General features: G+C 41.2%; 1 protein-coding gene across 3 annotated transcripts in view; it reads right to left on the bottom strand.

Annotated features, from left to right (window-relative positions):
- Positions 1 to 23,023, bottom strand: part of nalcn (sodium leak channel, non-selective) — a 75,569-nt gene that overhangs the window by 20,560 nt on the left and 31,986 nt on the right. For all 3 annotated transcript variants that reach the window (XM_049026724.1, XM_049026707.1, XM_049026715.1), the window contains 5 exons: positions 22,339 to 22,470; positions 20,419 to 20,586; positions 14,489 to 14,680; positions 12,155 to 12,292; positions 11,979 to 12,053 (listed from right to left, as the gene is read on the bottom strand). In XM_049026724.1, the coding sequence (XP_048882681.1) occupies positions 11,979 to 12,053; positions 12,155 to 12,292; positions 14,489 to 14,680; positions 20,419 to 20,586; positions 22,339 to 22,470 (705 nt within the window). The remainder of the gene's footprint in view (positions 1 to 11,978; positions 12,054 to 12,154; positions 12,293 to 14,488; positions 14,681 to 20,418; positions 20,587 to 22,338; positions 22,471 to 23,023) is intronic.

Here is a 23,023-nt window from a genome sequence, read left to right as displayed (position 1 = left end):
AATACTGATAAATGTTAAACGGAACACAACTCCATCCATCCATCCATTTTCCAAACCGCTTATCCTACTGGGTTGTGGGGGAGTCTGGAGCCTATCCCGGAAGCAATGGGCACGAGGCAGGGAACAACCCAGGATGGGGGGCCAGCCCATCGCAGGGCACACTCACACACCATTCACCCACGCATGCACACCTACGCAACTCCAATTAACCTCAGCATGTTTTTGGACTGTGGGGGGAAACCAGAGTACCCGGAGGAAACCCCACGTCGACATGGGGAGAACATACAAACTCCGCACACATGTAACCCAGGCGGAGACTCGAACCCGGGTCCCAGAGGTGTGAGGCAACAGTGCTAACCACTGCACCACCATGCCGCCCCTATAAATTTTCATATGAAATGAAAAAAAAAAAATAGAAATTATATCTTAATAGCATGATGGGATTAGGTCAGGCGGGTTATGAATGCAGAGTTGCTAGGCAGACACTCCTTTACTGGGAACATGAACCAAAGCTATTCGTGAGCTAAAAACAAAAATAAGCTGCTATAACATGAAGCTGCCTGTAGATGGCAGCAGCACACAGATGGTTAACACATTCCCACAACTCCAATAGCTGTCATTTACATTATATAAAACGGAGCTCCAGGAAAAGCCAACTGGGGAGGAGGAGGAAATATTAAATCCTTGGAATATGCTTCACGAGAAGTAGCAGCTAATAAATATTTTCCTTAAATACAGGCAAGACACCAAAATTTGCATGAGTAAAATACGCATAATGGGGCTAATTATAGCCATTAAATTATACAGACTGTGAAAGTAGATTATTGAAATTCTCTGCTTAAAAAGACTGTCTGGAAGCATGAAGATAAACCTGATGGATCTTTGATTAGTTAAAAGCTACATAAATTGGGCTTTTCGTGATTCGCTTATCATTAGCAACAAGCATACAGGCAGTAAGCAGCTATATCTGTCTCCTTATGAATGCTTGAGACCATTGCAAATATTAAAGGGGTTTGAGCTAAAGTCAGGCTGGAGCTGGGGGGGGGGATGCATGAAAAGGAGAAAATGCTTCTGCCTTCCTTCTGCACTCTGCTGTGAGATGGGTGACTGGGGGGCAGCACAGGAGAATTGATGTTCCGCTGCCCTCGCAATTCTTTTCTTTATATTTTTTATTCAAAAATGTGGGTCAAACCGTAAGGCGATAGAATACATTACATTAGTCATTCATGTCTGCACATTGTTTTTTTTGGTGTCTAGTGGAAATCCAGCAGAACGCAAACTACACACAAACACACACACACACACACACACACACACGCACACACACACACATACACACACACATTATTTGTGTTCATATCTTTGTGGGGACTCGCCATTCATTTCTAAGGGTACAACCCTAATCCCGACATGAGCCCTACCCAGCCCTAACCATAAGTAACAAAACGAAATACAAGTCTTTTGGAATTTTTAGTTTTTGCATTCAAAGATCTTTGAGGGGACCAGGAAAATGTTTGCCCCAATGTCAAAATAATAGGTTTTTATTACATCATGGGGGACATTTGGCCCCCAGGATGTAATATACAGTAAACCTAATCCACACACACACATACACACGCACACACACACACAAACCCCTCAAAGCTTGATTTTCTCCATGGTTTTGTGCAGGTGAGAGTGACGACAAAGTATGCAAATGGGCTTTTCAGAGGGACAGAAATCTGGCTCTTGAATTTGAATGAGCAGAAATTATTTGTCCTGTGAAAAGCCTGCTAAAGAGTAACGATGGCCTAACCCTTGAACAACAACGTGGGTTCGGAGTCATCAAAATCAATACACCCTGGGCTCCATATTCAGTATGTCTGTGCAGGTCTGCTAGGAGATACTGGATATGTGCGCCTCACATCAAGCCTTTCTTCTGCAAAGTTAAAACTCAAAGCAAATATGGAAAAATTCCCAGCATGACTTTCCACTGCCTCACATGCATATAAACTCTAAACGGGATTTTCCACATCAAATGCGGCACGGCCTAACCTCTGACTGCGTCTCCGGGGCCCGCGGAGCTGTCCCAGAGCTGCGGCAGTCACCTTGGCTGCATCCTGATTACCTCTAAAGCCATTTACTGTTCATGTGAGAGCAGACCATTGTTCCCAGCTCCCCAAGGCCTCAATCAATGAATGAACTGCACCCGCTGTCTGATAAGCACTGACTGTTTTAACAAGAACTGTGCACACAGCAGAATCAACAGCATAATCACCGCTATTCTTGTCAAGGGTATACACAAGGAATCCACCACATTGTCACAGACAGCTGCTCCTATTCATTTATATTATATGTCTGTATGCATCCTATACAGTACCAAAAGTCTGGACACACTTCCTGAAAATCATTACCGCAACGGAATGCAATGTTATCTTAGAATAAGGAGTGAGATGGAGTTCTGTGACAGATGACCTGGCCCCCACAATCCCCCAACCTAAACCCTACTGAGCTGGTTTTAGGAGGATTTGCATTTAAGATTACAAGCAATGTAGCCAACTTCTGCCGAGAACCTGCGGGAACTCCTTCAGGACTGCCGGAGAAGCGTTCCAGGTGGCTACATCTGGAAGCCGGTTGAGAGAATGCCAAGATTCTGCAGTGCTGTCTTCAAAGCAGAAATGAGGTATTATGAAGGATCTGAAGCTCGCGAGAAATTTGAGATGCCGAACACTTTAAGATGTTGGTCCTTGCAGCGTTTTATACGGATCACTTCACTGCCGCAAAGCCTTTTGCTACAAGGTGAAAAACAACAAAAACAGAGACAATTGCATTAAAAGCAGGTGTGTCCAGAATCCTAACTGGTCTGTTTATCCTAATAATTGTGCATAAGAGTTTTAAAAAGTACCCAAAATGGTCATAGGCCTGATAAAGCAAACCTTGTGCCATGGAGAAGATGTGCTATAGCAAGACCCTTACAGGCGCCCCTCCCTCCACAATTCAGGTGAGGTTGCTGCTTAACACAGATCAGAGCACATGTATCACTACAGCTAAGACTAATGCATTGGTCTACAGCCACATAAAGGTGGTTGACTCACCCCTTTCCTATACAGTACTTCTTTTTAGATATACCCCGAAAAATATATTAAAAAGGCACACTGCTGTGAAGGTACCTTTTTAAACCTTTTTAGAGTCTATTTTCAATTTTTATCAATCTCTCCAAACTTTGAAAGTCATTTAAGGTGACTGAAACATCAGATTTTCCTTCAGCACGCCAGCACATTTTACGCTACAATGGCTTATCATTAACAACACTGATGTTCAGCTGTGGTTGCGGCCGTATTAATACATTTTGCTTGATTGATTTAGGTAATGATTTTCCCCAAAAATCGGGAAGAGATACATGAAGGGGTGCAGTGCTGCTGACAATGGAAAAAGATTAGGGAGGAAATGCCTCTGTCTGAAGAAAGGTAATTATCCTTTGAACAGCAATCAAGTGCACTTTCTAACGGCCCGGCCTCCCCCCGACACTATTAACTCCTGTCTGCCACCTGTGGCTCCAACCGCAACCAAAACCTCTAACAAATGGCCACATCAATTGCATGGCGGGCAAGTAATGAAATAAAAAAATGCAAGGAAAAAAAATTCCTGTTTGCATGGACAAATCAAGGGCTCGTAAGCAGCATCTGTCCTCATTATGGGAAGGTCATTCAAAAAGCCTTGAAGGACAGTGACTATGCCATTAATATTCACAAAGAATGCTGAACACTCACGCAGCCAATGTCCACTTGACAAATAGGCACACGGATAATCCAGCTGAAGACCGAAACAGCACATCACTCCCAATTATCTCTACAGACAGCACAGTGGCCTCACCGCTGCCCTCTGCAGCCTGCACACCTAGCTAAATGACTTTTTAATGGACTTCACACAGTAGCCCATTAATAGCAAGCACACTTTAAAAACGAAAACAATTCAATATTTGTGGTCTTTGACCCTGCAAACCCTGCACTTGGTCATCCATCACAGAGCTTTTTGACTTATCTAAAATGTCTGTAGACATGGCAGTTCTCATGCTGACGGAAAACAATGCCTTTAGAAGTGGTTTATAAACATACCTTATCCATCTGCAACACAGGCAGCAGGTACTGTAGTATCAGGGGCTTACCTAGAAATTCTGCCCCCCCCCCGAGAAAACATCACCTTGGGCCTCCCCTATCCAATTTCACATATAATTTAATGTATTCAAGGGTGCCTGTCATGTGATTGATCCCCTGCCTGGGTTTCCCTGCCCCTCCGACACCCTTGTGCGCCGGTAATGGAACCGGATTCAAATTTTGAAAATTGGAGTCACTAACACATCTAGAATTTAAAACTTACCGCAGCCATTATTTATAATTTACATGGATGTATTGCTTCTACCACGAAATTTAACAGTTCCTCCTATCAAACATCTGTTGCCATCAGCCTCATCACAACAGTGCAGAGGCTTGTGATTGGCAAGCAAGGAATCTTTCCTGGGGGCACTGAGTGGAGGTCTGGAATTCCTGGGGATGGCTGGGAACCCCCCCTACAGGACAGACGTGATGCAGAGGTTGCTTCATGAAGGCCAATGAGGATATGGTTACGGTCTTATAGGAAACCAATACTGCTGTAAAGGATTTCCTAACAATGGTTTACAGTATAGAAACAGAACAGTCAACATAGTCATGTTATTTATGTGATTAAATGTACAATATTTGGTATCCTAAAAGGACATTTAAACAGAAGTACAGGTCTGGGGCTGTGGCAGTTTGTGATTTCACATTGACTATAAGAAACAGGAAATAGAATTAAACAAACATACAGACAAAGACCAACACTGCAAAAATAAACCAGCCTCGTTAAATTATACGATGTTGTAAATGTTGGAATATGGAAATGCCATTGTAATGTGGCATTTTATTAATGATGGCAGTCATACACAGACTGAGAAAAAAACCATGCCACTTAGCAGGCCCCTCTGCTTCACAGGGGCCGTCCTGCCAAGGCTCTGGTGATGTCTGGGGAGAGCTAAGAGACTTAGCACTGACACTGCCTGCTTCCTACTGACGTTCCGGTACTTCAAACCAAGAGAGCAGTAGCACTTTAAAGGTGATATTAAGAACGAGGAACAAACGCATCCTAAAAGAATGTGGTTAACTGAATACAACTAATGGAAATGTATAAGATGCAGAACAACAGCAGATTTTTTTCAAGAATCATATCAGAAGGTTCATAATTGGAAGGTTACATAATTACATTTAATTAAAACGCGAATCTGACACTAACTGAAAATGATACTGAGCTTAAGGAAATGGTATTGGCGTTAGATTTTAAATAATCTGATTCTGTTTTGTTGCTGTTTTGCGCATGACGAATCAATGGCGTGGGATATGCTGTGTTTCGGGCAAACCGCACCGAGCCTTTCTGTGAAGACCGACCGTGCACCCAGAGGCAGGACGCACGTGTCACGGCTCACAGCCGAGCACGACAGACTGCAGACAGACAGTAGGGGCTACGCTTCTCACAGACAGACCACCACATAGCTGCCTCTTTCAAGAACGCTGGTCGCCTTTCACACGCTTCTGTTGGTCTGTTGACTAGAAACATACTGTATGTACTTGGAAGAATCCAGATAAACAGGCTTTACAAAAGACGGAATTCACAGCCTCATATCGCCAGTCTGCTTCATTTGCCTAAACATTGCAGAGCAACTGGGCACAGATGGTCTAATAATGAGAAACTGTTTTTTGTTTTATCACCTGGCATAACGGCTTCATTTCCTAGTAAGAATTACAGGACGTTTCTTACACTCAGTCCAAGAGTAAACATGAGTCATACGACTGTAAAATGTAATAAAGTCAACTTCCTCAGGATCTTGTTAAATCTGTTTTTTTCATTCACTTCAAAACTTCGCATTAACAAGCTACCTGTAGTCTTATAATCAGAAAAAGATTAATAAAAACTTGTGTAAAAGATAATGGTTCCGCTTTTCAATGCGGCTCCCTATTGCCACTTAAGAATGGCAGTGACTCATTAATAATAATAATAATTAAAAAAACACGGTTATAATTTTCCACATACAGAAAACAGGGCATTCTAGAGAAGCACTCTCTACACTCGGGGCCAGTTTATTTGGTTCACCTGCCTGCTAATGCAGTTTGCTCTTCCAAACAGCAAGTCGTGTGCCTGCAGCTGAGTACATACAGCGTAGCACCGCTTCATTAAGCATTCAGACTGCTAAGACAGCTAAGGTACTGAGCATGATGTGATTGTTGGCGTCGGGTGTAGTGGAGCCTGAATCTCAGAAACGACCTTCCTTCTGGGATTTTAACATACGATGGCGTCTATAGTTTACGGAGAATGGTGTGATGAGCAATAACCATCAGCCAATGCCGCTTCTGTGGCTGAAAATAACGATACATATCTCTGTACAGCAGTGGTGTGTAAAACAGCTTCTCTGAATGCACAGCGCATCCCCCCCTCGAAGGCTTGGAGGCAAAAGTATGTCTTACCTACTACTAGCTATGTGCGCCTAAGAACGAAGGGCTATTGAGGGTGGAAGATAAGGCCATGTGGACAAGCTCCGCCTTTCTGCGGTTTGCTTGTCTATAAAATCGCTCGAATACAGTCCAATAGTGCTGACAGTGAAATCTTCTGAATTCTCCCAGGAGACTTCGGCCAGAAGCAGAATCGGCAGTATTGTGACGGGGAGAACTGATTTTACCCACAAGGCTCTCCCCTTCGAATGTGTCTGGCATTTCTTGGCCAGACCGGGCATTCAGGGCGGCAATGACTGGGAAGATTGCGGCCCAAGCACAGTCCACTCTATCACCCATTCCTGCTTAAATAACTCTGCCTGGCCTTGGCCATTGACTCTGCACACTTCCATCCAGATCCATACCCATGGAAACAACCTGCTAACCCGACTTCCTGCTTAGTCTGAGAGTTCTGCATAAAGTTATCTAACCTAATCGAGAGAGAACTGAAGGCCAGAAGGGTATTCTCTTCATCCCAGCAGGCTAATTCTCTCATCCAGTGAGTCAGATATCCCCTGCTGGTAGGTGATGATGAGAGAAACCACATTCCGCCCACTCTCTGTGGCCGAAGTCTGAATCTCCACTGCATACTGGGGAGTAGAAGGTTCTCCCTGACACAGCAAGCAAAGACTAGCACTTTTCAGTGATGGGATAATAAAATATTGCCTAGAGCTCAAATTTCTTAACCTCTGGACCCTCCCACTACCAAACTGCCGTGGTCCCAGGTCAGGACCACCCTGTAACCGAGGGGATAATACACTAAATATAAACCCTTGCAGTGGACAACTCTGGCAGGAGTTTGCTGGGTCGCATCCCAATGTAAAGAAACAAAATAATCCAGAGTAACTTATATACCTCACAGTTTTCATAGGGATCCTCCTCCTTTCACTTAAGCCAGTCAAGTTCTTGGTCACTGCCTGATAATTCATTGTTCTTTTATTTTAGGTCCTTAAAACTTCTGAAAGAAAACCCCAATCTTTAGAATAACTTATCTAATGCAACCTATAGAAGAGGGAAGGGTCACAATTAATAATTAATGCACGTTCCCTTTGAACCAACCCTTGCATTGCTACCACATTAGCACCAGTTCATCATAAAATTATAAATTACAAAGAAGGTGGTAAGAATAAGGGAGATTAATAACTCTAAATAAATGTTTTACGGAAAGAGAACATCGTTCTCTAAACGCAGCCTCTCACAAATCTTACAGGTTAAACTGCGTTTGACATATATAAGCTGTTCTGTAGTAATGTGGCACAGTGACTCACATCAAAACAAGGTGCTTTCAGTACAGTCTTTTCAAAAAATAGAAGCACAGGCAGTATCAATACTGCTCTATGAAGCAGACATTATTGGTAGAAACCCATGGACAGGACTATAATTATTATTAGGATAATCAATCAATCAATCAATCAATCAATCAATCAATCAATCAATCAATCAATCAATCAATCTGTCTTATTACTCCTGCAGTCACCAAGGCGATTTATCATACAAATGCAATCAAAATGAGAAAGTTAAAGCAGTTACGTCTCACGCAGCAACCCCACTGGTGACAATATGTTTCAGAACAGAATTAGTCACCCTATCCAGGTTGTAATGATTCACAGGTGGTGAATAATCACAAATAATGACTGACAGGTATTTAACATGCTGTGACAACTCACCTTGTGCGTTTACCTTCAATTTGTCTCTGTTTATTTTGGTCTGTCTAATTTGATCGCATAATCTCTCTCTGCAAGCCCATTCCCCCAACTCTTTTTCTGCATTGTTGGACTTTACCCTATTTGGAGAGTCTTATTTTTGTATTAACAAATTTTCCAGAATATAAATTGTTACTTTGTAACCAGAAGCCCTTGTATCATTACGTCACAAAGCCTGTCAGCTTGCTTTCTCTAAAACAGTAAAACTTTGTCTAAGGTATTGTTCAGTAAAATCCATCCATCCATGCATCCGTTCATCCATTTTCTGAAACCACTTCATCCTATTCAGGGTCGCGGGGGGAAAAGGAGCCTATCCTGTAGCCTATGGGCGCAAGGCAGGGAACAACCCAGGATGGGGCTGTCCAAGAAAATGTGGAAGAGAAATTTGATTGCACTGAAACATTTTTCACATACTGTATGTACTTGGCAGCACATCATCATTATTGAAAATGAAGAGCCTAATAATATATGATTATGATATAACATATTAATACAGAATGCCTTCCCAAAAATAAAATCTCTTAAATGTCATTCAGATCATCCCCACCTCTACTGATAACATTTTCAATAAGAATGTTGCAAAAAGCCTGAGCAGAGCAGATATCTCCTGTGCTCCTGAAGAATTGTGTTTCCTGAAAGACGATCAATATGTTGACGAAAGCATCAGCTCATTGAATCCCACCAACAAATCAAAGCGATTAAAAGGCTGCCGCTGGACGGGATTGGACAGATGCTCACCAGCACTGGCCAATCCTGTCAACATGCATGTATTATTCACAGAAACAGACCTGCCTGCAAACGCTGCAATAAAAAGACATTCGGGTTCATATAAAATGGTAAGCAGTTATGTGTTGCAATATATGTTTCTCAAAACTTTACAAGAAGGTCACATATTTGACACATGAACTAAGAACAATCTGGACTGCTATATTGTAAAGGTTAGTACCATCACAACTGAAAATCTGCAGTCCACGGAGACACAAAAAGAATATGCATTCCCTAATTGTAATACTACATACAAATCAAAGGGACAGGGACTGTAAATCCACATTCATTTTATTCTGCACAGGCAGTTACGAACAAGATGTCTGTCTTTAAGCCAAATTTGTAGGTAAGTGAGAAAAATTATAATGCTATGACTGCTAATAATAATAATAATATGGTAATAATAACGTAACTACATACGGTACTGTACTGTACCTTGAGCCACCAAACTGCTGAAACCTCCCAATGTTTTCACAACCGTCACAAAGTAGCGCGTGCCTTCATGATTACGAACCACTGTATCTAACTAGAATTTGTAATATACAGTAATAGGCTTTATGGCTGTCCGTTCGTAAGTACAAGTTGTCGGTAAATTGGATGTTCTTAACCCAGGGACTACCTGTACTTGCACTGCAACATAGTATCTGCTAATCCACTGTGCTCTGCACGCATGGATTGGAATTAAATTAAATTAAATCAACACAAACCCTTGCATTAGATTCCCTCTCAACCTTCAAGAAACAACTCAAGATCCATCCGCTCCAGGAACACCTCTACTAGTTTCATCCTGAATGTTCTTAGCATAGTACTTTGCCTGTCAGTTAGAATAGTCGTTTCTCTGCGTTCTTGATATGCTTGAAAGGTGTTGGTTTAGCACTTGCTACAATACTGCTCACATTTGTAACTTTGCCTGCAACTTATACCTAGTCAGCTCCTTGACAGCTTTATGTTTGTAATATGTTAATTGCCTCATTCACATTACTTTGCACAAAAAAGCCCGATAATTAACAATAAAATAAATAATACACAAATACTCCCATACACTCATGCAGATGCTTAAACATGCAACCAGGAACCAAAGCACACTACTGCAATTTCAGACATTAAGCATATTCTCTCCACCTTCCAGAACTGCCTATTCAGTACATGGTGTTGATAAGACTGGAATCTCCCCTAACAGTACAATAGGTACAAGGCAAGGAAACCCTGGATGGGATGCCAGCTGCGCAGAGGACATGCTCTTGCACTAAGAGCAATTACAGGCACAAATCTGCTTGACCGCATGTTTCTGGATTGTGGCAGGAAACTCACACAGAGCCTGGGTGACATTTGAGCATAGAAACCCTGGAGGCGGAAGGCTACAGCGCTTACTCACAATGCAACGCTGGCCAAACCGTACAAATAAGAGAAAACAGTTACCGTATTTATGCTAAAATATAAAGCAACTGTTTTTCTTTTAGTTGTTCTGCATACAAATGCAGTATTGTTAGTACAATGATTCCCAGGAAATCTTTTTACATTTTCATCTCTTATGAATTAAAAAAAATGGGACTGTATGTTTTACTATTTTCTGTGGTCATTGTGTCACCCGTTGCAGCACATCACTTAATGGTCTTCAGATGCATTGTTTTATTGCATTAAATTCCATCATGAAACAAACTGCCCTGTGTCATGTGACCCAAGTCTTTACACACACAGTGTAATTAGTCACACAGGTGAGTCGTGCTTCCATTTCCCCCCATATATCTCATTACATATATATCTCATCTCACAAAGTTTTTAGATGGATTATTCATCAGACCTCATTTACAGTTGAGTAATTTTATATTAACTTTGATATGGTAATTATTTTATCCTTCTGCTCACTAGGCATCCAGCTAAACATTAATCACCCCTCACATAAATGTAAAAATCTTATGACCATAAATGATACTATAGAGGTGTGAATAAAATAAGACATACGGACGAAAAGGACCGCAAGTCAAAATTGTGCCCTTGAGGTCCGGTTTCCTGTCCGCAACATCAATTTTTTTTCTGTGCCACAATTCCGCCTAGTATGACTTCTGCCCGCTACTCCCGCCACGCAGCAGCGTAGCGTGCGTACTCCCAGTGTAGCGTGCGTACTCCCAGTGTAGCGTGCGTTCTCCCAGCATCCCAGGTCTTTGTACTTGCGTATACCTTTAAAATGATGCTGAATAACGATTTACAGACATTTCAAGTTACGAACACCCGTTCGGAACGTAACTGATTCGTAGGTAGAGGAGCGTCTGTATGCTCTTATCAGTCAGCTGGAAAGGAATACATAAAGGACACACAATATACGAAATATATGAAATTCAATCTGATTGGCTGAACTGCCGATTGCTGGCAAAAGGCTTGGGTTCACCCCAGAGAGGATACCAATCCATCAAGAGGCACATATCTGCACAAATTCCAGGCAGTTTACAGACATGCAACCCCCCCTGCCCCCCACATAGAACACAAGTGACAAGGTGTCAGCCAGCAATGTCACCTGCAGAGCCACCATGCCACCGCAAGGAATAATCATTAAATAAAAAACTTATAATTAAGGTTAACAGTTGTTGGAATTGTGATTTTGGGGATGTTCCATCTACTCAGGGAAAGCAGTCACAGTCTGTTTACAGCAGGCCCTCGACTAAACCTGAAGTACCTGAAGAGTAGACTTCATGGGTAGATTTTATGTTACAGAGACCAGGAAATAACAGATCTCGAATAAGAGGAAGTGTGACAGCCAAGTCAAGAAGGACAGCACATTTTGCCAACAGACACCGAAGCAAATTAACTATAATATTAATTACAAACCCAGAATACTAGATGCTGTGAGGATAGAATTTAAATATAAAGAGGGACATACGTGAGGTGGTGGTCCACACTCTCCAAATACGTGACAACAATTTGAGCCAAGAATTATACCATATAGTTTTTTTTATTATATGGCAAAACAACTGCCTACCTGCTTGAGTTTCTTTAAGTCCTCATCGAGCTCCAGGTTGTCTAATATTACTGCTACAAAAAGACTTAGCAAAATCTGGAAGACAATAAAGAGAAAATGACTGCCAGTAAATGTCCCTGTAGGTATATAACGAAAGGGACTGCGATGATCAATATCCATTTGCAGTGTATAATTACCAAAGTGGCGAAAAGATGGTACAATATAAAGTAAATGGCCACTACTGGAGCCCACATGTGTCCAACAGCAACCAGAGTTTGGTCCATGACATCCACCCATCCTTCTTGTGTGAGAATTTGGAACATGGACATAAATGCCTGTAACAGAAAAAAGGGTTGAGAAAACACTGGTTCTACTGTTACAGTTCTGTCTCCTACAATTGCTTATCTTGTACTGATCAAGGCAGGACTAGTCCAATGTTTACATCCCGAGTCTACATTTGAGTCTACAGCACAGTATAAAATGTGGAGCGTAGACACCATTGCGGTATGCTAGGCAGTACGACCTAAAACGTGTGTAATTTGAACCACGGACATTTTCATAAAATTTCAATATAAATACTTCTGTACAAATGACCCTTTTCCAAATACGACACGCCTTATTAGTTGTATTTGAACTTTGAAGCAGGACGTTTTACATCCAATCACAGTACCGTGTTAACCCTTTGAACCTTGCTTTATCGTTCTGCTTTTGGGGCATTCTGGGCTACTCAGATATGTCATAATTTGATGTGTAAATGCTGACACAGTCTTGATATTAGCCTTCTTATGAGGAAAAACCATTTGTGCCTATTGGAATTTTTCCATTTTTAGTTTCATCTATTATAAAAATTTGCAGGCACTACGACTATAATCTTGTAAATGTTGAGATTAGAGTCTCAATGATGTGAGAATTCAGGGGTTTCATTGGGGACCTTTCTATGGCTTAGTATTGTGAAGGGATACCACCTGGTTAATGGCAGGAGGACACGAATATCTTTGGTTTTACATTTTGGTCACTTTTTGAAGTTATCTAATAGACTGCAATGCATGGTTTCATAATTTAAAATTTTTATTTTATCGCATCTGAAAGAAATTGAAATAGAAAAGCATTTGTTTTTCATGTTTAATTTTTGATCCACTGAATAAATACAGACATAACAGTGTTAGACTGTAATGCTGAATGTTTTTCGCTTTCGCTTTAGATTGTCTACCTATATACGTGAATCACCTATGACTGATATGGTGATACAGTATGTGAGAAAGAACCTTTTATTCAGCATTTTAGCCTCAAAAACAAACCAATGTGATTTGTGGTGTTCCAATTACACGATAGACACATTCCATTTCTACTGTTTTGATGGAGCTTGACATTAAACATACATATACAAACTTTTGTGAATAAATGTTGCGAAAATGTCAAGTAATTGTCTTCATAATAAATAGAATGTGGCTTTTTGATGTTATTTCTAGTACAACTCAGCTCTATTTTTGAGATTTTTTCTATCCTTTTATTTATAGGGTAATAAATAAATAACTTATAAAATAAACATTTTTTTCCCCAGAGGGGTAGTGCGTGGATCAGTGTGAAAGCGAATATGTACTTTGTTTTCTGTCGAAACGTAAATAATTTTAATGTTTTATGGATTATTAGGGGTGGTTTTTGTGAAAATATATGCCCCCCCCCAACCCAGTCCATGATGAATTAAGTTTGCTGAGCTGAGGGGGTGTCCATGATATTTTTGTTAAACTGTGCTATATTCTACTTATTTGGGTTTTTGTTTAAGTAAAATACATGGCACAATGAACAAAATGTAGTACAGGACTATGTACTCCTCAGCTGTCAAAAGTCACTAGACGGAGTTTCTGGGATTGCAATATGTACACCACCACAAACAAATGAAATCAGCAGCCATGCAGGAGTCATATGAAGGTCTTGCAAAGCTTAATCTTTTCACTCCTTGACATATTTTCAGCTCCGTCACACTTTCTCTATCTGGAGATACAGATTATTGTTCAACAGGTCTTTTCATCACGGGAAATGGGTAAACATCATTATGCTCAATGGTTATCAAGCCACCCTGAATGAGTAATCTGGCAAATGAGAGGCATCTGTTTATAGCGGCCCTTTAAAGTCCCCCAGTACTAGGATCAGTGGATTCCTAGTAGAAAGGGGATAAAAAGATTTGGTTAATGAGAAAGCGTCTCTTAAGCACTTAATATCAAAGAGCTTGGCAGAGGGAGGAACATCTGCTAACACATTAAATATCATCCTCTTTGCATTCAAGTTTATGTTCCCTTGTGCCTTTACCCTGTAAACTACAGAGTTTAATATTTTCTTTACAGCTTTGATACAAAAACAGTCAAGAATGATCACTTTTCAGGCCGGATTGACCATGCACTGATCAAAAATGTTCAACATGAATTCATATGGAAACCTAACTGCAGCAAGATCAGATACATTTAGCTCAAAAAAAAGCTGCCTTCATCTTTTATGCAGCCACGAGTTGACGGTACCGGTGTAAATAAGCTCACCCGTGGAAATGTAGTGAACCGATCCAGTTCCTCCACGAAGCAGAACATCTGCAGACTGATAGCAGACATGACGATGAGGAGACTTGCTGTGAAAACGACAAGGCTTCCCAGCTTCTTTCCTGGCCCAAAGATCTTGTACACAAAGTCTTCCAGCGCCGGGGAAATCTTAATAAGCCGCACCACTCGTAGTACCTGTTAAAGGGGACAGAAAATATGTTATTCTTACACATTCGCAATTAATAACCCGTCCAAGTAAAAAGTACTGGTCCTGGATGGATGCCATGGTGTATCATTCTTCAATTACTGCTTTGCTGATATAGGCCTGCCATGAGCCTGGAGTCTATCCCAGGAAGTTTGGGGCTCAAAGCAAAGAACACCAGGGGCAGGATGCCAGTCCGATGCAGGGCAAATACTGTAGATCAGCTAATTTAAAGCCAAGCTTCAAAGACACCAACTCACCTAACTGCACTGGACTGCAGATGGAAACATAGCACTTGGTGGAAACCCAGGCAAACGGAGAGAACATGAAAATCATGCTAATGTAGAGTCTAGCATAGTGGGAGCAGAATTTACTTACTCTTCCATCCAATCCAAACCTACTGAAACCCAATAAATGAGGAAATAATCCAAATTACACACTGCCACCTACGATGAAGTTTATGGAAATGGATCAGTAAGAATACTGCACCCAATGATTTCATTTCCAGGTACCGCTTCTACACACAGAGCTGTTTAACAGCTGGAAATTGCAATAAAATAGGGAGTAAAACATGCAGGCAACTGCTGAGTCTAGGAATCTACCCTTAAAAATTGCTTGTTTCAAAGAACCTCCATACATGTAGCCTTCAAGGCCAAAAACACAGGAGATAACACTTGCTTCTTGAATTTGTCAGAATCCGTAATGTAGCTTAAAAACTCTGGTAGTCCTCAACATATAAAGTGACCACACTTCAAACTTTAGCATAAAAAAAAGGAATCAAGATATTTGGAAGTGCGGTAAAATTAAGCCTCGGGGTGTTACTTCATATGGCATCCGGACTTGGAACAGTGTCTCGATTAGCTTGGGTCTGAGCCACCAATTTTTACGCCTACTACGTTTTCGCCTATCCCATCATGCACTCCAGGTGACACATAGAGAGGTGCGTGCAAGTTTGGGGGTCAAAGCACAAGGTCAGCCAGCATCCACTACCCCTGGAGCACAGAGACCTAACCTGCAGAGCCATACAGCACCCTCCCAACATGCTGAATCTGAAGGATGATGTATTTCTGAATTAGTGTTACATCAGCATCAATACATAACAGTATATAATCAATGGTAAAGTAATTCGGGGCGCTAAAGTGGAAATGCAGTATGACAGTATAGCGTCCACAAATGAGTATGTGTGCCCTACAATGAACGGACATCCTGTCCACGGTGTTCCCCTGCCTTGTGCTTCTTCCCGAGGAAGGCATTTATTTTCCGAAAGCCTTCATCCACTGCCTACCGTACAGTTCTGTGAGAGGCGAGCCATTTCTCCAGAGGGAGTCAGATGACTATGGTTTGCCTGATGATTTAGTTCCATCTGTTCCTCGTTCTCTACCATATGTGTAAATTAAGACGTTCTGCTTTTCTATGCCTCTGTCAGCCTAAGTGTCCCATCATAACCCGATTCACACAACTCCCACATTCTTTTTCACCTTTTTGTTTTATTTTTTATTCCTTCTGTGCTCTGCCCATTCTGACCTTGAAAGTCTCTAAAAGTCTCTTTTAACCCAAAAAAAAGTTCGACTTTCTTCCCCCTGTATAAAGACTCACTTCCTGTTTTCTGTTCACTTATCACAAACAGAAACTGTTTCACAACTGCTGCCGAACACCTGGGAGAAACTGTATGTAGTGGAGTGTTTTCCACTGGCCAGGGCCCTCAAATATGTCAGTCATGCAGAAGGAGAAACAGCAGTCAAGTCCATCATCAAGTAAAAGACTTGTGTTTCTGAGAAGCCCTAAATGGAAGATAGATCTGCTGCTCCAGAGCTGCTCGTTCACTCGTCGTGTGTCTATGATAGAAATATTCACTGTCAGTCTCAGGGCCACCAATGGAATGGGTCTTCAACCTGTTACCCCTTTTAGATGGAAAAGCTCAAATTGTGGCCAATGAGATAATGGAACAAAACCTGATTTGAGACGAGGCTGAAGATATGAATAAATGACTATGGAATTGGTGTGTCCACAATGATTATACTAGATCCAGCTAGTCCATTTTATTTACATGAAGTAAAAAATATCATGGCAGCTGCAGTTAGTCAACGCCATCCCTGTTAAATTAAGAAAATATGAAGCAGGGATGGAAAATTCCTTGCCCTGACTATGGAAGGATGCCTGTACAGTAAGTCAGGGGTGTAGCTATACTCTCCTGTCCTTACAACTGAATGGCATTTGGGTTCTAACATTTATGCAAAAGGTCCCATAATCTGAATCCTCAAATCCTTCCCATGCCTTTAAGAAGCAGAGGCTGGGGATTTGTGGCTGTAGGAACCAACTAAATCCATCCTAGTTCTTTTAGATGATTTTCCTCGTGAAGAGTCAAAAGCTAATAGCTGCCATCACACATCTCGCACAGGAAGGCATCCCCGATTTGTCTTTATTAAATATGCTATAAAGGGAGCAGTCCCTTTCTGCTACATACTGTAAAAGGTTTTTATAAAATATTTTAGGTGACTCATCATAACCCACAGGTTAGAAAACCTACTTGAAAACATGTTTGAAAAGGTTCTTCCCCTGACGGAGAACCCTTTAGAAAAAACAGGGATGTATTCAGGTTTCCAGACTACAGAGCAGGAAAACATTGCTTTGAGGTATTTTGGAGAGTAATGTGATACCTGGAAATGATTCATATATACAATATCTAAGCATGAAATCTTCTCTGCCATGAATGTCAAAACAATGACAAACAATTAACTGCAGGTTTATTGTTACATAGCAAATAACTGATACAAAATGATAGAAATTAAAGAATTCGATCTCAGTGTGTCCCTGCCTCGTGCCCATAGCTTCCGGGATAGGCTCCGGACCGCCCGTGACCCAGAAGGATAAGTGGTTTGGAAAATGGATGGATGTATGGATCTCAGTGTGTTTCCTGGTCAAATGCAGGAGACGATTAATGGATAATGCTTCATTGCACTGTTGGCCAACCGGCTGATCACCCTCGGCAACATACCAAGGGAACCTACCAGCCCCCGTGTCCCCCCGGTAAATGCCAAATTCGTGGGCTGCTTCTCGTTGCCGCCTCCCCCTGACGCCACCCAGGAATACTTCCCGCTAGTTTACTCCATCCACCTTGCAAAGAAGCAGCACCTGCATTATTCGTGCTACCAGAATCAGTCAGCGAAGACCAGGGACTTGGACTTCTAAAGCGACAGATTTTATTCCAATCTGTTGTGGTACCCAGCTACATTTAACACGATTTACCAGGAGTTGCAGCATGTGCTTTTCTCCATTTCATGGTGCAAGTATGGTGGCTAGATACCAACCTGAGTCCAAGGGGGAAAAAATCTGCCTATTCTACACCGTTCAGATTAACCCAACTTCACAATTTTTGCCGGTGGTTTACAGAAGGCACCTGCAGCTTTTCAGTAATTGATAGTGTGCACTCCCCCCTTTTCTCGATTGCTATGCTGCAGCCTATCTGCATGCAGGTAGGAGGGAGGTGCAATATCTGGGTTTGTTCCATTAGGGTGGAGTAACTCCAAAAAAAAAAAAGTTGAGGCATATGGTTAATAAAATTCTATCACCACTTTATTCAGAAGTGTTAATTGCCAGCATGTTCCGTCATAGATTTGTGTCATTCATTAAGTTCTCTGTATAGAACTATTAATGTCCCCAAGTTTTCTCTTCCTTTTATTATACAAAATGAAGCACAGCTCAAAGGCTTTGGAGCAGTTTCTTACCTTCTTCCTGTTCTCCCAACACTTCTCATTATGTCCTGTGTACAAGTTGAATAGATATGGTAATTGTATGCGTCTGGAAGTAGTCAATTCTTTCATATTCTGTCCTGACTGCGGATTCTTGTAGAGTGCAGAGATTCTTCAAATGGTCAGTAAGGTTCCCTGGAACACCATGGTTTGGCATGGTCAACAGAACTGTTCCAATGAATGAAGTGTACCTTATATTATTCATCGGGAGTCAGCAAAAACGTTTCTTGTTCCTCATCTATAGACTTTGAATCCAGCCTTCACATCAGGGAATTCTCATTCTATCAGGGCTCCGCTCTGTGTTGAGTAATGTGCAGCATAATCCTATATGTGATATGGGGAAAAACTGTATGATTTCTTTACATATTCTGTCAGGTATTCTGTCATTGGTTTGTGGTATAAACCGTAGGCTATAGTGTTGTTTTTCATATTTTTTGGCATAATTGGTTCAGCAGTTACATTAATTCTTCCTCCGTCGCCTGTACTATTTCTATTGCGATGTAATCCATCCAGTGCCCCAGCCAGTCTTTTTTTGACTAATGCCTAAGATATTTAAGTGATCCACTTCCATCTTCTGCACATCCCACTTTCCATGGTTTATGCTCCATATATTTCATGATTCTTTGCATTTTGGATTTTCTTTCCACACGCCAGCATCAGCAGTTGGGCATCCAAATGACCTCGATCCAAACGAATCATTTGCAGCAATCCCATTCAGAGGATTCCTTAGCTCTTTCACAGTAGCATGCCGAGTGCCTTCTGACAGGAGAGGCCTGTCTTCTAAATGTACGTCAACATTCGTTCTGGGGCGATTGTCCACATGGCTTTCTGGGTAATGTATGGTAATGGCTTACTGTCGCTCGAAATATTGAAATACTGTCTTTGCCATTGTCGCCACTGCAAGTATCTGCTACTGACACAAGGGAGAGTATGTATTTTTTTGGGGGTGGGGAGAATACTGTCTTTCAGGCCTGCTGTTTTTTTTTCAGTTTCAGCCATGAGACAAAATTATTATAATTTTTTTCATTCAACTTGAATCACAGTTATCCTACCAAGAGAAAACTCATGGCATGACTGTCACTCCCTTACTTGTGCAAAGTCAGGCCCCATCTTGGATCGAGTTCCCAGCTGATGTTTCACTCCTGCAGGAATCTGATTATCCACATTTGCCACATGATGGTGTTTTTCTGTTACATTTATATCAAAACCCAGGCAATAATAGCACTAATGTAGCGTCTTAGACATCTATTGCACCCAGGGGGGAGGGGCAGCCAGTTGACATTGGACCCTGCAAGCTTTTTTTTCCTCCTTACTTGGCTTAGTTTTTGGTTCCTCTCCTCCACTGTCATCTGGCTTCATTCATTAATTTCTTTGTCTTTCCTTTTCCCTGTTTCTATATTACTCTCTCTTAATGTTTCAATGTACATTGAACATACCCATGTAAAGCGCTTTGGGCAACTCAGTCATGAAATGTGCTACATAAATAAATCGAAATATTTTAACCATGTCATTTATTTTAAAAAGTCACTGGAAACTTGTCATTATTGTACTGCTGGTGTGCTAAGCAATGTAAACATTATTACTAGAAACATCAGAAATAATTATTATTGACTCAAAGAACCAAGCACACCTAGCTTTAGCAAAAATGCTAATCGAATAGAATTATCTGTTGTTCATCCAAGTATCGCTATTTGCTTCACATCAATGTGAAGGCAAATAATTGAACTTCAGGTAGCACCAGTAACATGAGCTGCAGCTTTGAATGTCAACATAAACATATTTCAAAGGCCACGCCAAGTGATATTTCTGGTTTTTCAGATGCACCTTTTAGCAATTACCTTTAGGAGAGAAAACATCAACAACTACTTTACATCAGCAGACTCTATTCAGTCAGACGTTTCATCAAAGTAAAAAAATAAGCAGAAGAAGTAGAAGAAGAAGAAGAATAAATGACACAAAAACACACATTGAGGAGAAGTTACCTGGAAGTAGGTGAACTGGGAGTGGTAGAGGTCAGGGTAGATGTGAAGTGTTGTTCCCACAACCAGCAGAGACTCAAATTTGTGAAGAGAGGAGGTAATGTATCCTGTAAACCCAAGACACCAGATCTTCAGGAGAGCCTCCAGGTCAAAGAGAACGGTGAAGGCCACCTAGATGAGGAGTGAAGAGAGTCATTCTTCATGCCGCCTGTCAGTGCATGACTACTGTATCACACACAATGTACATGAAGTAATATATCACAGTTAAACATACCATGACAAACTTTGAAATGGGGGTAACAGAATTATCCAAGTAATAAGCATGCACTGATTAAGTGGTGATGGAAGATGAATGGATGAATCGATTTAATGATCATCCTCCAAGGGCTTTTCCCTTCTTCCATTTTTTGTATTTCTGCTTTAATTCAACAGAAGGATCCACCATGTATTATGTGGTGCAGGGTGAAGAGAATCGCAGGCAGGGTAGGACAAGGTTGGGATACACCCTGGACGGAATGCTAATCCGCTGCAGGGTAAAATGCACATAAACACACAATTATATTCTGTGGGCAATTTAAAGAGTCCAGCTGCATATCTTTGGACTGGAGAAGGAAAGTGTATAAGCCGACAAAAGGTGTTTAAAAAACAAAAACGCCCTCTTCATTAAGCCCCCTGGCACAAATGAAGAAACGAATGAATAAGCACACAAGCAAACAAATACATAAACAGGGAGTATTCTCTGTGGCTTTTGTCTGCTTATCTCCGAAATTCAGCTGTGAGTGGGGGGAGCTATTCCACCCTCCTGCCCTCCTCTTGCATGTCACCACCTGCATACTACTGTTCACAGATGAAGCAAGACAGACATGGCTGAGAAAAAAAAAAACTCTCCCAAGCAGGACAGGGGAAGGGCTCAGACAGATTATCAGCACCTGCCTTATGACTAATAGAATCTGACACCGGTTTCGCAACCTAGATTTAAATTCAAGACACTACAGAGTCACACCCTTTCATTCTGCTTGGCAGGGTCTGTTGAACACCAAGCAGTCAAAGGCCTTTTTGATGTAAATGATAGTAGCAAATAAAAAAAGACAATGAATCTTTCGGTATGAAAATTTAAGCATCTAATTCATACCATTTTAAAGTCGACATCATTAGTAGGTTTAGAAAGTTAGATATCTTTACTGACATTTTGCTAAAATACTGTATGGGTGGCACAAGGTTCCCCACCCCCTGGTTCTCCGTGACTATATGGAGTTTGCCTGTTCTCCCCCTGTTATGCAGACATCCTCTGGGTCCTCAGTCCAAAGACATGCAGCATCTAAAAATCCCTGCAGTGTAATAATTTGTGATGCACTGTGATGGACTGACAGTCCACCAGACTTGTTCTCTGTGCATATTTTTCTTTAAATGTTTGTTAAAATTATTTACATGCTTCTTTTTATTTGTAAGGTGCCTTTATTATTGTAAACTGTATAAACTGGAGCCACGTGGTCTTGTTTTACTGTGCACATGTACATGGCTGAGAGGGCAATGGAGCTGACTTTAGATTTGAAGCCCCACCTCCAGCGACCCAGACCAGAACTGGATGGTTGGGTGGATGGATGGATGGATTTATTAAAAACTGGCATTAAAACACAGCAATATATACAGAATAACTATCCAAACTGAAACTGTTTGCTCAAATTCACTTAATTTCTTGATGCCAGAAACAGCAAAAAGGTATAAAAAGAAAAACATTTGTGGTTTTAAGTCCCATCTCGCACTGTATATCTTAAATGATGCCTAAGCGTTTAATTGTAATCCCATTTATCAGACATGTTCATTGAGATGTGCATTGGCTGATTCTCTAGGATAGGTCTATGGGTTGCGTATGCAGTTTTCTCATTCATACAAAACCTTAATCTTAAATTTCACGTCACCTACCTCTGCCAGGTAAAATTCGTCATAGTGCCGTCGTTCATTTTCACCCTTGTAATGATTGCTGGCCGCAACAATCACATCCACTGCCACCATGCTCAAGATGAACATGTGGAATATAGAGGACCGCATGAGTTGCTATAGACAGGAGAAAATAAACAAACGTTAGGCAGGTGATCGCAAGTTTAATTTTATTATTCTACAAATTATACAAAAGATATTGACTCGTTCCACTTCAAAAACAAATCTATTGGAACATGGTCTTACAGTAACCCAACTCATTATAAACACAGGCAATTTAAAGTGTTAAACTGCAAAACAGACCAAAAATATACCGCATTAAAAGGACTTCACGTTACATCCCAACCTGCCATCTTCAGTCAGCAAACCAAAATTTTCCAAAAAGCCCTTCTGCCACATGAAAATATGTCTATCTCTCGACATTTCTCATGTGTGGTTTCTCAAAGGTAAAGCAAGCTATCTGTCCAACTCTGGTCATCAGAGTCCTTTTTCTCAATCTTCGAGAACCCATCTTTTCCAGAAGCAAGTCGAATGCTATCCTGCTGTGTCCTCATCAGCATTCACATAGCTGGCCCATGTTCGGGTCCTTACAATGATTTTTGCAGTGTACTTTATAACTCTTGCTGATGCTAACTCATTTGTTTCTGGTCATTTAGTGGAAGATCAGCCT

This window comes from Brienomyrus brachyistius, chromosome 1 (assembly GCF_023856365.1).
Source record: "Brienomyrus brachyistius isolate T26 chromosome 1, BBRACH_0.4, whole genome shotgun sequence".
Lineage (NCBI taxonomy): Eukaryota > Metazoa > Chordata > Actinopteri > Osteoglossiformes > Mormyridae > Brienomyrus > Brienomyrus brachyistius.
Note: the sequence above shows the minus strand (reverse complement) of the source record. Positions and strands in the feature narration are given on the sequence as shown.